General features: G+C 45.2%; 4 protein-coding genes across 4 annotated transcripts in view; all 4 read left to right on the top strand.

Annotated features, from left to right (window-relative positions):
- The window catches only part of LOC130122884 (protocadherin gamma-A11-like), a 311,235-nt gene that overhangs the window by 14,858 nt on the left and 280,105 nt on the right, over positions 1-16,272 (top strand). The window lies entirely within an intron of this gene.
- On the top strand, positions 1,804-4,224 carry LOC130126593 (protocadherin beta-16-like). The gene has a single exon (XM_056296187.1). The coding sequence runs from the start codon at positions 1,804-1,806 to the stop codon at positions 4,222-4,224; it is 2,421 nt and encodes an 806-aa protein (XP_056152162.1).
- On the top strand, positions 5,331-7,739 carry LOC130126584 (protocadherin gamma-A11-like). Its single transcript, XM_056296175.1, has one exon. The coding sequence runs from the start codon at positions 5,331-5,333 to the stop codon at positions 7,737-7,739; it is 2,409 nt and encodes an 802-aa protein (XP_056152150.1).
- On the top strand, positions 12,721-15,874 carry LOC130126575 (protocadherin beta-7-like). Its single transcript, XM_056296163.1, has 2 exons — positions 12,721-15,120; positions 15,764-15,874. The coding sequence occupies exons 1-2, from the start codon at positions 12,721-12,723 to the stop codon at positions 15,872-15,874; spliced, it is 2,511 nt and encodes an 836-aa protein (XP_056152138.1).

Genomic DNA, 16,272 nt, shown 5'->3' with positions numbered 1-16,272 from the left:
TTTCTCTTATTTTGAAGAAATACACATGAATTGGTGAAATTATCCTATTTCGACGTTACTGCAGAGTTCAAGTTTGTTGAGAATTAGTGAACACATGTCGAATGTTGTTACATCCGGATTAGACAGGAAAAGCCTGCGTGATATCTGGGTAACTGTCCGAGGTGCTGAAGCAAGTATCACGGTCTTACCACCCTGTGCCCTGCCGAGCTCAGTTGATCTAGCAAACTCAGTAGAATCAGTCCTAGTCAGTACTCATATGAGAGACCTCCTGGTTTTACTGTAAGTTTTCTGCGTGATACTGCATTTCTTGAGGGACTGAATCATGCACCCTCTTACACCAGTCTTACAGACTCATTTATTTCAATCAAGAAAGGACTGACACCAACTAACTTTTTCCAGGGTTACCTTAATCCATGGTCTTTCAATTCAGATTTGCAATTTGAATGCTTTACTGCTGTCACAGCTGATGATCTACATAATTGTGCACTTACACTATGTGCACGTCATAAGACATCCGTGGTAGTGATGTGTGACATCGTACAGCACATTTTGTAATGTGTATGTTATTTTTGCATCAGTACTATGCTGATGCTCCTATTGCGCCGCTGCACCAGTTTCACTTGAAATGACCTGCAGTCTTGTCTACGGTGTGATTACTATTGATTGCTCCACAATATCTCTGGATTGAGACACACTATCTGTCCTATCTGCCCATTGCTGACTCAAGTTGCTTTGGACCAACATGTCTACCAAATGAGAAAGCATTAATGTAAATCACGCCGGTTGTCCGAGTTGTTGTGTCCACACATGTGATCACACCACGTCCTTCCAAATGGGACTTTACGCAGAGGCCCGTTGGGCAACAAAGTTCCCCATCGGATCTTAGAAAGAAAACAACGCGTTTCTTTTTTTATAAAAGCATGTGAAGATTCTGTAATGTTAATTTTGTTTAATCTTTCTACAAAGCATACATATAGATTACACATAGCTATTATAATCGTATTAATAATTTTAGTCCTGATTAACTATGGCTATTGTCACACATTTAAGAAATGCGATTTCTTGTATATTTGGTTATGTTCATGGAAAATGTGGCATGGTGACTCCCGGTTCCGGTAGCTCCAGTTCTGGTTTCCATGTCTCATATCTCGTCCTGCTGTGACAACACCATCCCAGTCGTTTGTCCTGTCCAGTATTGCCCTGTTGCCCATTTGCAACAAAGCTGTTGTTGATTAGTCAGTCAGGTTTTTGTGTGTTTAAGTTTGGCTGTTTACTTGTCAGAGCGCTCCACGTTTGCACAATGCCTTCACCACGTCCTCGTTACGCGTGGTGTTTATTTGCGGGGGGGGGCATACAAGTGCCCCTCATCAGTTGGAACCGATTAGAAACGATAGAGCACATTTTAAACTGTCCTACTGAATCACGGTTTTTATCTTCTTGAAACACAGATCCATTGCATTGGATCATGTTATTCCGTGTGAACGTCAGTCAGATGTCTTTAACATTTTATATTGATGAGGTGGAATGGTTAAATCAGAATTATAATGCGGCGGATTGGACTCTTGGCGTCGCTGTTGACCAGCAGAGGAAGAGCACACATCCGCACCTCCCGTGAGGCTGCTGTCTTTAACATTATAGCAGAGTCTGGACAAGAGGAACCGTCAGATGCACGTACGTAGGTCTTTATCGCGAAACCCCGTTGTGCAATCTGGAATAAGTGGCATCTGCCGGAGCTCTTATTTTGAGTGATTTGCTGCAGTTAAAAAGAAAATCTGGTGAAGCTGTCGACTTTATTGCCTCACGATGAAAGACAAAGGATTTTGGGAGCTAGGCCATTTCTGTGGCCTCGCTGTTTTAATTCTGTCGCTGCGTCTTGCTCATGGAGACTTGAGCTATTCTGTTCCGGAGGAGATGAAACACGGGGCAGTTATTGGAAATATCGCCAAGGATCTGGGACTCGAAGTGAACCGATTGTCTTCTCGAAAAGCCCGTATGGACTCAGAGGGGAACCGTAAACGGTACTGTGACATAAACCTGAGCACCGGGGATCTGATCGCATCGGAGAAGATGGACAGAGATAGCCTCTGCGGCAAGAAAGCGTCGTGTGTTTTAAAGGTGGACCTCGTGTTGGAGAATCCTCTGGAGCTTCATCGTGTGATTCTTCATGTTCTGGATGTAAACGACAACTCGCCGCAATTCAAAGATGAATTGATTGAAATGGAAATCGGAGAATCGGCAGAGAAGGGCGCTCGTTTCTCCATAGAGGAAGCCCACGACGCAGATATAGGTCAAAACTCCGTTCAAAGCTACAACTTGCAGAAAAACGACAATTTTATTCTGACGGTTGACAACAATAGAGTTGAACTCGTTCTAGAACACAAACTTGATCGAGAACGACAGCAAGAAATGAATTTGCTGCTCACAGCTCTGGATGGAGGCTCTCCACAGAGATCAGGTACTGTAGTGATACACGTCACTGTACTGGATGCTAATGATAACGCCCCAGTGTTTAGCCAGACTGTATATAAAGCCGTTCTGCCTGAAAACTCACCCCTGGATACTGTTGTGGTCACCGTCACTGCCACAGATGCCGACGAAGGGATAAATGGAGAGGTAACATACGATTTCGGACATGTTTCCAACGAAGATGAGAAACTATTTTCAATTGATCGCAGAAAAGGGGAAATTAAACTAATTGGCTCCATCGATTTCGAGGAGGTAAACTCTTTTGAATTGCGAATAAAAGCAAGAGATGGTTTGGGGCTTACGTCATATTCAAAGGTTATAATAGATATCACTGATGTTAATGATAATGCACCGGTGATATATCTGAAATCTCTGACTAACCCCCTGCCAGAGGGCGTATCACCTGGTACAGAGGTTGGCATCGTTAATGTGCAGGACAGAGACTCAGAGAATAACAGACAGGTCCGCTGCTCCGTTCAACAACATGTCCCATTTAAGTTGGTTCCCTCCATCAAAAACTATTATTCTCTGGTGACCACTGCTGAACTAGACCGTGAACTAGTGTCTGATTACAACATTACAATCACTGCTACTGATGAGGGCTCTCCTCCTCTTTCCTCCTCTAAAAGTGTTCACTTATCTGTAGCTGACGTCAACGACAACCCACCTGGGTTTGAGGAGCAGTCCTATAACGCCTACGTGACTGAAAACAACAAACCTGGATCTACTTTATGTTCCGTTAGTGCCCTAGACCCAGACTGGAGACAAAACGGTACAGTGATTTATTCTCTTTTACCTGGGGAGGTGAACGGTGCCCCGGTGTCCTCCTATCTCTCCGTTAACGGAGACACGGGGCTGATCCACGCTGTCAGGTCGTTGGATTATGAACAGTTCAGGAGCTTTACAGTTCACGTGATGGCGAGAGACAACGGTTCTCCTCCACTCAGCAGCAACGTGACCGTCAGTGTCTTCATAACGGATGTGAATGACAACTCTCCTCAGATACTTTACCCCGCCCCGGAGGGACACTCCTTCATGACTGAACTCGTCCCCAAAGCAGCTCACGGGGGCTCTCTGGTGTCCAAGGTGATAGCGGTGGATGCAGACTCCGGACAGAACGCCTGGCTGTCCTATCATATAGTCAAATCCACTGATCCGGGACTTTTCACTATTGGTCTCCACAGTGGAGAGATCAGGACACAGCGGGACATTTCTGAATCTGACAACATGAAACAGAATCTTATTGTGGCAGTGAAAGATAACGGACAGCCCTCTCTGTCTGCCACCTGTTCCATGTATTTACTGATTTCTGATAACTTGGCTGAAGTGCCAGAACTGAAAGACATGTCTTATGATGAGACTAACTCCAAACTGACCTCTTATCTGATCATCGCGCTGGTGTCAGTCTCCACCTTTTTCCTGACCTTCATTATTGTCATCCTGAGTGTGAGGTTTTGTCGCAGGAGAAAACCCAGACTGTTGTTTGATGGAGCGGTGGCCATCCCCAGTGCTTATCTGCCTCCTAATTACGCAGAAGTTGACGGAACAGGAACTTTACGCAGCACTTACAATTATGACGCTTATCTGACAACGGGCTCTAGAACCAGTGACTTCAAGTTTGTGAGATCTTACAATGACAACACACTGCCTGCAGACCAGACTTTGAAGAAAAGCATAAGTGACTTTGCTGAGGTATTTGGGCAGCCAGCAGATTCCCATGAGGTAGGCAGCGATACATATTTTCAAATATTTGGTTAATCATGCATGTTCTTCTTATCAGTTGGATATTGTTTGTGTGCGTGCGCGCATCTCTCTCTCTCTCTCTCTCTCTCTCTCTCTCTCTCTCTCTCTCTCTCTCTCTCTCTCTCTCTCTCTCTGTATCTTCAAATGAAGATTTGAATTTGTTATGTTAGTAATTATTTGCCTGGTCTTATAAGGTGTTTGTTATAATACATTTAAGGTGATCCTAACAGAAATCTGCTACAAAGCAGAAATGACCTCCATTAATTGTAACGTAACTTGTGTGGACTTGCGTTCGTACATTCAATTCACTGGGTCACGTTACACGTAAACTAGATTGAAACACTTGCCTAATATCAGGCATCTTTCGGAAGTATGCTAGACTATTTTATTAACCTGACACATGAAGCTCAGTTTGGAGATGATAATCATCATGTGAAGGGGAAGGTTAAAGATACAAGTCCTGGCGGTCACCTGGTTGTTAGATTCGGGAGCGGGTTTCTCGTTTTGGTTTGCCTACCAGCGCAAATGCTTATATTAAAGTGTTTTTTTATGGGGTTGGTAACGTTTGTGAATGGGGAAGGGGTGTACTGCGATAGCAATATAATTCTGACTGGATATTTCAAGTCAATGGATGGAAAGAGACACCCACAAAGCAGTTAAACATCCACCATTCCTAGTGGCTCTTTGTGTGGTGCTGAACAGGATCAAATGACACGTAGGGTTAAACGGCTTGAACAATCATGTTAAATGTTGTCGTAGCTTGATCAGCCCGACTATGTCAACAAGGACAGTGTCATTTGGCTCATAGTATGTGGTGTATATTGTTGACTCGTTCTGAGCCTGTGTCATATTTGCAATAAACGAAGGATGCTCACAGCGTCGCTGTTCACCGCGGTAGACCAACAGAGCTCGCCCATCGCGCTGTCTCCACATATCCACCCTCAGTAACACAGCCTGGCAGAGACAGCGCGATACGCACCGCGGCGAGGACCCGTTATAACCCAGCCGTCTGTTCATACTGCCGTTATACGGACATAGCTCTCGTGCAATGTTGTTTTATTAGCCGTTTGAAGATGTATTTTTTCCTCCAAATGGGTCAGTTGCGCTTGCTTTTCTCAGTGATGCCTAACAAAGGGATGCAACACGCAGGCCACGTCTTGAGATGGGCTCTAGTTCTTTCTACGTTACATGTGGCGTATGGAGACGTCAGCTACTCTTTTCCCGAAGAGATGAAACGAGGAACCGTTATCGGGAATATAGCCAAGGATCTCGGACTGGAAGTGGGCAGATTGTCTGCAAGAAAGGCTCGTATTGACACGGAAGGGGACACCAGACGGTACTGTGACATAAATCTGAGTAAGGGGGATTTGACCGTTGCCGAGAGGATCGACAGAGAAGCGCTTTGTGGCAAGAAGGCCTCCTGCGTTTTAAAACTGGACCTGGTACTGGAGAATCCATTGGAGCTGCATCGCGTCAGTCTCCATATACAAGACATCAATGATAACCCCCCACTTTTCACAAAGGATGTAATTAAAATGGAGATCCATGAATCTAAAGCCAAAGGAGCTCGCTTTTCTTTAGATGAGGCTCGCGATGCGGATATTGGAGAGAATGCTGTGAAGGAATACATTCTCCAAAATAATGATCATTTTCTTTTTCATTTTGAGACTAAATCTGGCGGACGTAAGTCATGTGAGCTCGTACTTGAAAAGGAATTAGATCGTGAAATCGAACAAGAAATCAGTTTAATTCTTACAGCCCTGGATGGTGGTGCTCCTCAGAGATCAGGTACTGTAGTGATACACGTCACTGTACTGGATGCTAATGATAACGCCCCAGTGTTTAGCCAGGCTGCTTATAAAGCAAGTTTACCTGAAAACTCTCCTTTGGGCACCACTGTCATAACTGTGAGTGCTACTGATGCTGATGAAGGAGATTACGGTGAAGTAACTTATGAACTGAATCATGTGTTGGATAAAAATAGACATGCTTTCTCCCTCGACCAGAAGGCCGGTGAGGTGAAAGTCAATGGGCCATTAGATTTTGAGGAAGAGTCTTCATATGAAATACAGCTAAGCGCAAAAGACAGGCTTGGCCTGGCATCGTACTCCACCTTGACTATTGAGATCACTGATGTAAATGACAATTCGCCAGTGATATTTCTTAAATCACTGACAAACGCTATACCGGAAAACACGCCACCTGGTACAGAGGTTGGCATCATTAACGTGCAGGACAGAGACTCTGAGATTAACAAACAGGTCCACTGCTCCATTCAACAGAACGCTCCTTTTAAACTGGTTCCTTCCATCAAGAACTATTATTCTCTGGTGACCACTGCTGAACTAGACCGTGAACTAGTGTCTGATTACAACATCACAATCACTGCTACTGATGAGGGCTCTCCTCCTCTTTCCTCCTCTAAAAGTGTTCACTTATCTGTAGCTGACGTCAACGACAACCCACCTGTGTTTGAGGAGCAGTCCTACAACGCCTACGTGACTGAAAACAACAAACCTGGATCTACTTTATGTTCCGTTAGTGCCCTAGACCCAGACTGGAGACAAAACGGTACAGTGATTTATTCTCTTTTATCTGGGGAGGTGAACGGTGCCCCGGTGTCCTCCTATCTCTCCGTTAACGGAGACACGGGGCTGATCCACGCTGTCAGGTCGTTGGATTATGAACAGTTCAGGAGCTTTAAAGTTCACGTGATGGCGCGAGACAACGGTTCTCCTCCACTCAGCAGCAACGTGACCGTCAGTGTCTTCATAACGGATGTGAATGATAACTGTCCTCAGATACTTTACCCCGCCCCGGAGGGACACTCCTTCATGACTGAACTCGTCCCCAAAGCAGCTCACGCGGGCTCTCTAGTGTCCAAGGTGATAGCGGTGGATGCAGACTCCGGACAGAACGCCTGGCTGTCCTATCATATAGTCAAATCCACTGATCCGGGACTTTTCACTATTAGTCTGCACAGTGGAGAGATCAGGACACAGCGGGACATTTCTGAATCTGACAACATGAAACAGAATCTTATTGTGGCAGTGAAAGATAACGGACAGCCCTCTCTGTCTGCCACCTGTTCCATGTATTTACTGATTTCTGATAACTTGGCTGAAGTGCCAGAACTGAAAGACATGTCTTATGATGAGACTAACTCCAAACTGACCTCTTATCTGATCATCGCGCTGGTGTCAGTCTCCACCTTTTTCCTGACCTTCATTATTGTCATCCTGGGTGTGAGGTTTTGTCGCAGGAGAAAACCCAGACTGTTGTTTGATGGAGCGGTGGCCATCCCCAGTGCTTATCTGCCTCCTAATTACGCAGAAGTTGACGGAACAGGAACTTTACGCAGCACTTACAATTATGACGCTTATCTGACAACGGGCTCTAGAACCAGTGACTTCAAGTTTGTGAGATCTTACAATGACAACACACTGCCTGCAGATCAGACTCTGAAGAAAAGTCCAACTGATTTTGCTGAATTGTTTGGTGACAACAACGGCTCTCCAGAGGTAGGATAACAATGTTGCTCATCAATTTCCACCTTAGCAATTATGTGACATTCATGAAAACTTAATCTCAACGCGTGAAACCAACGTGAATGAATACAGTTACCTGGTGTCCATACAATTTATTCAAATTTCTTCCATTTAGTTTTTTTTGTTGTTTTGAATTAATTTATATTTTTTACTTTCACGAAATCGATAAATGGCAATAATGTCTTCAACGAGGATACAAAGAAATCACGAATCCAACACTTGAACTCGTTTCAAAGTTTGAGCTGTTTTTACTTTTAGCTTAGATACTTGTCCTTTTTTCCTTTCTTACGTCTCATTACCATGAAGTGGCTTAAATTAGTTCAGGTCAGATAAAATATACTTTCAACAGATGTTTTTAATATTCAACATATGTAATTTTTCCGTTGTAAATGTACCAGCACTTTGTTGCATTTCTTCAATGTTTAATTAAAGTCAATCTTGTTTTTAAGTGTAGGTTAAATCGGTATTTCCATCTGTTTCCGTATGTATGTGCTTCGGTGTGACGTAGCATTACGCTTTTCACTCAGTCCATCGTCATACACGTTAATTCACCTGACACACTATGAGCACATTCACACGTCCAGGCTGCCATACCACTCTCAAGAACCTGTTGAATGACATGCTAATGGAGCTGGATGGATTAACTTGGCACGTTATTTGAACCCTTTTGCTGGGTTTTATCCCCTCAACAGCATTTACAACAGACTGTTCCCCGGCTGTCCCACCCCTATCCCACCCCTTGACAGGGGCCATTGTAACGAGATAATCAATGTTATTCACTTACCTGTCAGTGGTTTTAATGTTTTAGCTGATCGGTGTATGGCACACCAGGGCAACAAGCTTTAATCAGACGGCTTTACCCTGAAATTAAAGTGCGTGTGTGTGTGTGTGTGGGGGGGTAGTTGAGAGTTTTAGGTTTTGATTCATACCGCTTAACACCGGGGGCAAAATCGAGATGTTGATCGTATTCATATGTCAGTAACTGTCCGTGGTTCTGAATTAATATCAAACGTATGCCAGAATCCGCCGTGCATTGCAAGTCTGAATTGGTTAAGCAATTATAGGCCTAATAGACGTGTATTTTTTTTTTCGGACAATGAGCCCTCACATGTTTAAACCCTGAGACCAAAACTGATTTGACAGGCTGCATACACAGTGTGGATTCCTACTATCGCAAAAGTCAACAAAACCCATCTTGTGTTTCTCTCCAAAGTTTGATCTTGTGTTTAATTGTTACGCGTTTGCAATTTTAGACGTTAACTCACCAGTTTCAGTTGCGGAAAGATAGGTGTGATTCATGGCAACCATGTTTTGAAATGCAAAGACGATGCTGCTTTTCTTTTTTTAGAATCAGCTTCAGTAACTTGCACTACGACTGGAGTAGATAAAATGGATGGAAGTTGTTTTCCCTTACGCACGTTTACGCACAGCTTCGGGTTATGAAGAGCGCTGACGAGGAAAGGTGACGTTAGCCTACACTGATATATCAGATACGATATGAGGAATATGATATGATATGCCGTAGATTAACGTTGTCTTCACGATGCTCTATCACAAGTGCAATGAAGTAAAGGAACTCACAGCGTCGCTGTTCACCAGCTGTTGAAACAATAACCCTCTCCGCCTCCACCTCCACCTCCACCTCCACCTCCCGCTGCCGCCGCTTTGTTTCGCCAGGCTGCGTCTTCTTATTCCCACACTTGACTCGTCGGTGTGTGTTTCTCAAATATGCTCTAGTGCTGACTAAACAGGACATTGATAATTGTACTCGTTGACCCTCATTATTCAGTTGGACGTCGTATCTTATAACCACTTTTTTTTAAATCTCAAGATGGGACACAATGGAGGTTCTGCACCAGGCCTGCTTTGTGGCTTGGCTATTTTCCTTCACGTGATGCACATTGCTAACGGAGATTTGAGCTATTCTATTTCCGAGGAAATGAAACGAGGGTCGGTCATCGGAAACATAGCCAAGGATCTGGGGCTAGATGTCGGACAGCTATCGGCTCGCAGAGCCCGCGTTGACGCGGACGGGAACCCTAAACGGTACTGCGATGTGAATCATAACACGGGGGATCTGCTTGTGGGTGACAGGATTGACAGGGAGGCGCTCTGTGGAGGAAAGACCTCCTGCGTTTTGACATGTGATCTGGTTTTAGAGGCGCCTTTAGAGTTGCGCCGTATTTTCCTCCAGATTCAGGATATCAACGATAACGCACCTTTGTTCCCGAAAGAAGAAATCAAAATAGAAATCAACGAGTTGGCTTATAAAGGGGCTCGCTTCCGGGTGAACGAGGCACACGATGAAGATATTGGGCAAAACGCGGTGCAGAACTACGCATTACAGGCGAACCATCACTTGCAGCTGCAAATGAAGCTGAAGTCGGATGGGAGTAAAATTGCCGAGTTGGTATTGGATAAAGAGCTAGACCGCGAGGAGCTACAGGAGTTTAGGTTACTGCTCACTGCTTTAGACGGAGGCAGCCCCCAGAGATCAGGCACGGCTACCATACACGTCACCGTGCTGGATGCTAACGATAACGCCCCGGTTTTTAGCCAGGCCGAGTATAGATCAAGTTTACCTGAGGACTCTCCTATAGGAACTACTGTTCTTACTGTTCGTGCTACTGATGCTGATCAAGGAATAAATGGCGAGGTTAGTTATGAATTAAGTCGCGTTTCGGACTCCGGTAGACGAGTGTTTACGTTGGATCAGACCACGGGTGAGATCACACTTATAGGGCGTTTGGATTTCGAGGAGGAGTCGACGTATGAAATGCGCATAGAAGCCAAAGATGGATACGGCCTTACCTCAGATTGCAAAGTGATGATTGAGATCACTGATATCAATGACAATGCTCCGGTGATATTTCTAAAATCACTGACCAACCCGCTACCTGAGAACGTGTCACCTGGTACAGAGGTTGGCATCATTAATGTGCAGGACAGAGACTCTGAAAGTAACAGACAGGTCCGCTGCTCTATTCAACAAAATGTCCCTTTTAAGCTTGTTCCGTCTATCAAAACCTATTATTCTCTGGTGACCACTGCTGAACTAGACCGTGAACTAGTGTCTGATTACAACATCACAATCACTGCTACTGATGAGGGCTCTCCTCCTCTTTCCTCCTCTAAAAGTGTTCACTTATCTGTAGCTGACGTCAACGACAACCCACCTGTGTTTGAGGAGCAGTCCTACAACGCCTACGTGACTGAAAACAACAAACCTGGATCTACTTTATGTTCCATTAGTGCCCTAGACCCAGACTGGAGACAAAACGGCACAGTGATTTATTCTCTTTTACCTGGGGAGGTGAACGGTGCCCCGGTGTCCTCCTATCTCTCCGTTAACGGAGACACGGGGCTGATCCACGCTGTCAGGTCGTTGGATTATGAACAGTTCAGGAGCTTCAAAGTTCACGTGATGGCGAGAGACAACGGTTCTCCTCCACTCAGCAGCAACGTGACCGTCAGTGTCTCCATAACGGATGTGAATGACAACTGTCCTCAGATACTTTACCCCGCCCCGGAGGGACACTCCTTCATGACGGAACTCGTCCCCAAAGCAGCTCACGGGGGCTCTCTGGTGTCCAAGGTGATAGCGGTGGATGCAGACTCCGGACAGAACGCCTGGCTGTCCTATCATATAGTCAAATCCACTGATCCGGGACTTTTCACTATTGGTCTCCACAGTGGAGAGATCAGGACACAGCGGGACATTTCTGAATCTGACAACATGAAACAGAATCTTATTGTGGCAGTGAAAGATGACGGACAGCCCTCTCTGTCTGCCACCTGTTCCATGTATTTACTGATTTCTGATAACTTGGCTGAAGTGCCGGAACTGAAAGACATGTCTTATGATGAGACTAGCTCCAAACTGACCTCTTATCTGATCATCGCGCTGGTGTCAGTCTCCACCTTTTTCCTGACCTTCATTATTGTCATCCTGGGTGTGAGGTTTTGTCGCAGGAGAAAACCCAGACTGTTGTTTGATGGAGCGGTGGCCATCCCCAGTGCTTATCTGCCTCCTAATTACGCAGAAGTTGACGGAACAGGAACTTTACGCAGCACTTACAATTATGACGCTTATCTGACAACGGGCTCTAGAACCAGTGACTTCAAGTTTGTGAGATCTTACAATGAAAACACACTGCCTGCAGACCAGACTCTGAAGAAAAGTCCATCAGACTTTGCAGAGGCATTTGGGACGTTACAGGACTCACCAGAGGTAGGCTTTCATTATTTCTATCCACGTTTAACTAAATCATTGATTTAGATGTCTTCTTACATCATTAGTCTGTATCAGGATAAATTACTACAACAGGCTATTTCATCCAAAGCCACAGTTATCTTTTAATGTTTTCGTTAAATACACCATTTCCTAAATCCCACCTAATTCTATAAACAACACGTTAATCTAAGAACAAATTGTACTGTGGTACACAACAGTTGTGTGGAGCAGTTATTTCCTACAACCACGGTAGACGAGAGTAAAGAGCCATGTGCAACTGCGTCATCTGTTTTCTGTTTTCATCCGTTCACGTGATAAGCCACACTATAAACCTAGTTTAGTTTAGTGTGTAGTTTCATTATGTTTCTATGACAGCTATTGGTGTCCTTTCCAAATACATACATTGTCCTAAATGCAGCGAATGCAAATGAAATTCAATCAAGCTATCCTCTCCCCCCCCCCCTTGTTGTTGTTTTATGTATTTCAATAATCCGAGCAAATGAGAATGTGTAATATCACAGTGGTGCTCCGAGTGTCGCTGTGTACCAGCCCTAAACAGGAGTCTAACAGATCCAGCATCTCCACCCTTTCTTCCCCTGCTCATTGTCTGCCATTGTTGTGCATCTGACGTGAATATATGCTCCACATCCGGCCGTGTTGTTAGTTTCTCTTAAGAGACGGTCAGCAATTGATTCTTCTTTTTTGGGGGTTTTCTTCGTTGGTTGAAGGATGGCACATGATGGATTATCAGCAGTAGCCTTGCTTTACGGTGCAACTCTCTTGCTTCTCTGGTCGCAGCCAGCGTACGGCGATGTGAGCTATTCTCTCGCCGAGGAGATGAAACGCGGAACTGTGATCGGAAACATAGCAAAGGACCTAGGATTGGAAGTCTCTAGACTATCCTCTCGCAAGGCCCGGCTGGATGCGGAGGGAAACCGCGGACGGTATTGTGAGGTGAATCTCAACACTGGGGAGCTGCTGGTCGCCGACCGCATTGACAGGGAGGTGCTGTGCGGGGAGAAAATATCGTGCGTCTTGAAATCTGAATTGATCCTCGAGAATCCACTGGAGCTCCACCGCGTAGCGATCCAAGTTCAAGACGTCAACGACAATGCGCCCCTTTTTCCAAAGGACACAATCAAATTGGAAATAATGGAGTCGGCCTCTAAAGGCTCTCGCTACAGGGTGAACGCTGCGCACGACGCCGACATCGGACAAAACGCGGTGCAGAAGTATGTTTTACAACCCAACGACATCTTTGTTTTGAATGTGCTGGTGAATTCTGTCGGTAGTAAATACAGCGAGTTGGTGTTGAACAGGGATTTGGATCGGGAGGAGCAGCGTGAGATAACGTTAGTGGTCACGGCGCTGGATGGCGGCTCTCCGCAAAGATCTGGCACTGCAGTGATACAGGTCACCGTGCTGGATGCTAATGATAACGCCCCGGTGTTTAGCCAGGCCGTGTATGAAGCCAGTCTGCCCGAGAACTCCCCCCTGGGTACCACCGTGGTTAAAGTCAGCGCTACTGATGCAGACGAGGGGGTGAATGGAGAGGTGACGTACGAATTTAGCGGTTTAACTGACATGGCGAAAAATATGTTTTCTTTAAACAAACAAACTGGAGAAATATTAGTTCACGGAAGTATTGATTATGAGGAAGAATCGAAATTTGAAATACTGATCGAAGGAAAGGACACGTATGGGCTTTCCTCAGAAACAAAAGTGGTAATAGATATCACTGATGTGAATGATAATACACCAGTGATTAATCTTAAATCGCTGGCTAACTCATTACCAGAGAATGCACCGCCGGGTACAGAGGTGGGCATCATTAATGTGCAGGATAGAGACTCCGAGAATAACCAACAGGTCCGCTGCTCCATTCGGCAGAACGTCCCTTTTAAATTGGTTCCCTCCATCAAAAACTATTATTCTCTGGTGACGACGAGCCCACTAGACCGTGAACTAGTGTCTGATTACAACATCACAATCACTGCTACTGATGAGGGCTCTCCTCCTCTTTCCTCCTCTAAAAGTGTTCACTTATCTGTAGCTGACGTCAACGACAACCCACCTGTGTTTGAGGAGCAGTCCTACAACGCCTACGTGACTGAAAACAACAAACCTGGATCTACTTTATGTTCCGTTAGTGCCCTAGACCCAGACTGGAGACAAAACGGTACAGTGATTTATTCTCTTTTACCTGGGGAGGTGAACGGTGCCCCGGTGTCCTCCTATCTCTCCGTTAACGGAGACACGGGGCTGATCCACGCTGTCAGGTCGTTGGATTATGAACAGTTCAGGAGCTTTAAAGTTCACGTGATGGCGCGAGACAACGGTTCTCCTCCACTCAGCAGCAACGTGACCGTCAGTGTCTTCATAACGGATGTGAATGACAACTCTCCTCAGATACTTTACCCCGCCCCGGAGGGACACTCCTTCATGACTGAACTCGTCCCCAAAGCAGCTCACGGGGGCTCTCTGGTGTCCAAGGTGATAGCGGTGGATGCAGACTCCGGACAGAACGCCTGGCTGTCCTATCATATAGTCAAATCCACTGATCCGGGACTTTTCACTATTGGTCTCCACAGTGGAGAGATCAGGACACAGCGGGACATTTCTGAATCTGACAACATGAAACAGAATCTTATTGTGGCAGTGAAAGATAACGGACAGCCCTCTCTGTCTGCCACCTGTTCCATGTATTTACTGATTTCTGATAACTTGGCTGAAGTGCCAGAACTGAAAGACATGTCTTATGATGAGACTAACTCCAAACTGACCTCTTATCTGATCATCGCGCTGGTGTCAGTCTCCACCTTTTTCCTGACCTTCATTATTGTCATCCTGGGTGTGAGGTTTTGTCGCAGGAGAAAACCCAGACTGTTGTTTGATGGAGCGGTGGCCATCCCCAGTGCTTATCTGCCTCCTAATTACGCAGAAGTTGACGGAACAGGAACTTTACGCAGCACTTACAATTATGACGCTTATCTGACAACGGGATCTAGAACCAGTGACTTCAAGTTTGTCAGCTCTTATAATGACAACACACTGCCTGCAGACCAGACTATGAGGAAAACGCCATCTGATCTTGTCGAGGTATTTGGGAAGTTCGACGACTCACCTGAGGTAAGCCTATAAATTTGTATATAAACAACTCGGCCGTTTACTTCGTTAAGTTGAAACTCACGATTTGCAAAGTAGGGTATAAGTACGAAACTAAATAGCTTGCACAAGTTGAATCGCTTCACCTTAGTTGTTAATATAAGTCGTCTCAATATCAATACCGATTAATAAATAGGCTAATAAGAGACATTCCGTGAGATCCAGCTGATCGTCTTTTAATCATGTATGCCTCTCCAGCACCTGCATTTATTGGCAGAGGATAAACTGCTCGGCCTATTTGTGGTTTTTCTTTCCTACCTGAACAATCAAAAAGTGGGTGAGTTAATCTTCATAGTATGGTTTGGTGAGATGATCCGAAATTTAAAATGAACCACAGAGTAGTGCCTTATGTAACATAACCATTTTCGCGTTAGAGACCAGGGAAAAAGACTAGGTCAAAACCCAGTATAGGGCTGGACTGAATGGTCAATGCTCGAGATTGTGGCCAATTTGTTACAGGGATAGTCAGCGGTAGTGTCTGAAATATGAATTCTTGGATATTAAATATTAATCTGCGATTTTCTTTAGTGGTCACAGTAGTATTTGTTATTAAAGTGTCCTTTGTCTCGTTTTTCTAAGACTCACTCAGTGTTGGGTGTTTTGTCAGAGTGGTTGTTATTGGGGTGAGTTATCTGTGCGCTCTCCCTCCAGCCTCTCGGTGCATGGAGAGCTGTGTCCTCTCCTTCTCTGCTCCATGCTGGACTGCTACAGTTCGTAAACACATGTGGAAAGAGCAGCAATATATCCCTTTCGTTAGCTTGCGTTATCCATCAGACGGCCAATCGTCTAACTTCAGTGACTTCGTAGGTTATCGATCCAGCGGCCCAATCGTGTAACTTGTTCTCTCAGTCAATCAAACGTGGTCGCCCAGAGATATTCATCTTTGTAGGACTGGCCACAATGGCCGGTCCATCTGAAAACCTCGCATCCAAATATATTTTGAAGCATATTTCCTATCTTTCAGCTTGAAGCTGCATGTGAGTGCTTGCGTATACATGTGTGTGTGTCCGCGTGTGTGCATATGTGTGTGTGCATATGTGCGTGCGTGTGCGTGTGTGCATGTGTTTGTTTAGAACCGTCTTGTCGTATGGTGTCGTTAACGTATCTCGTCATGTC

Source organism: Lampris incognitus, chromosome 1 (genome assembly GCF_029633865.1).
Source record: "Lampris incognitus isolate fLamInc1 chromosome 1, fLamInc1.hap2, whole genome shotgun sequence".
Lineage (NCBI taxonomy): Eukaryota > Metazoa > Chordata > Actinopteri > Lampriformes > Lampridae > Lampris > Lampris incognitus.
The sequence above is the reverse complement of the archived record's forward strand: the minus strand, read 5'-3'. Positions and strand labels throughout refer to the sequence as shown.

Excerpts from the sequence above, each read along its gene's own strand:
- LOC130126584 (XM_056296175.1), top strand. The coding sequence starts at position 5,331 with ATGCCTAACAAAGGGATGCAACACGCAGGCCACGTCTTGAGATGGGCT.
- LOC130126593 (XM_056296187.1), top strand. The coding sequence starts at position 1,804 with ATGAAAGACAAAGGATTTTGGGAGCTAGGCCATTTCTGTGGCCTCGCT.
- LOC130126575 (XM_056296163.1), top strand. The coding sequence starts at position 12,721 with ATGGCACATGATGGATTATCAGCAGTAGCCTTGCTTTACGGTGCAACT. Across the intron at positions 15,121-15,763 it reads AGTTCGACGACTCACCTGAG|AGTGGTTGTTATTGGGGTGA; the intron begins GTAAGCCTATAA and ends GTGTTTTGTCAG.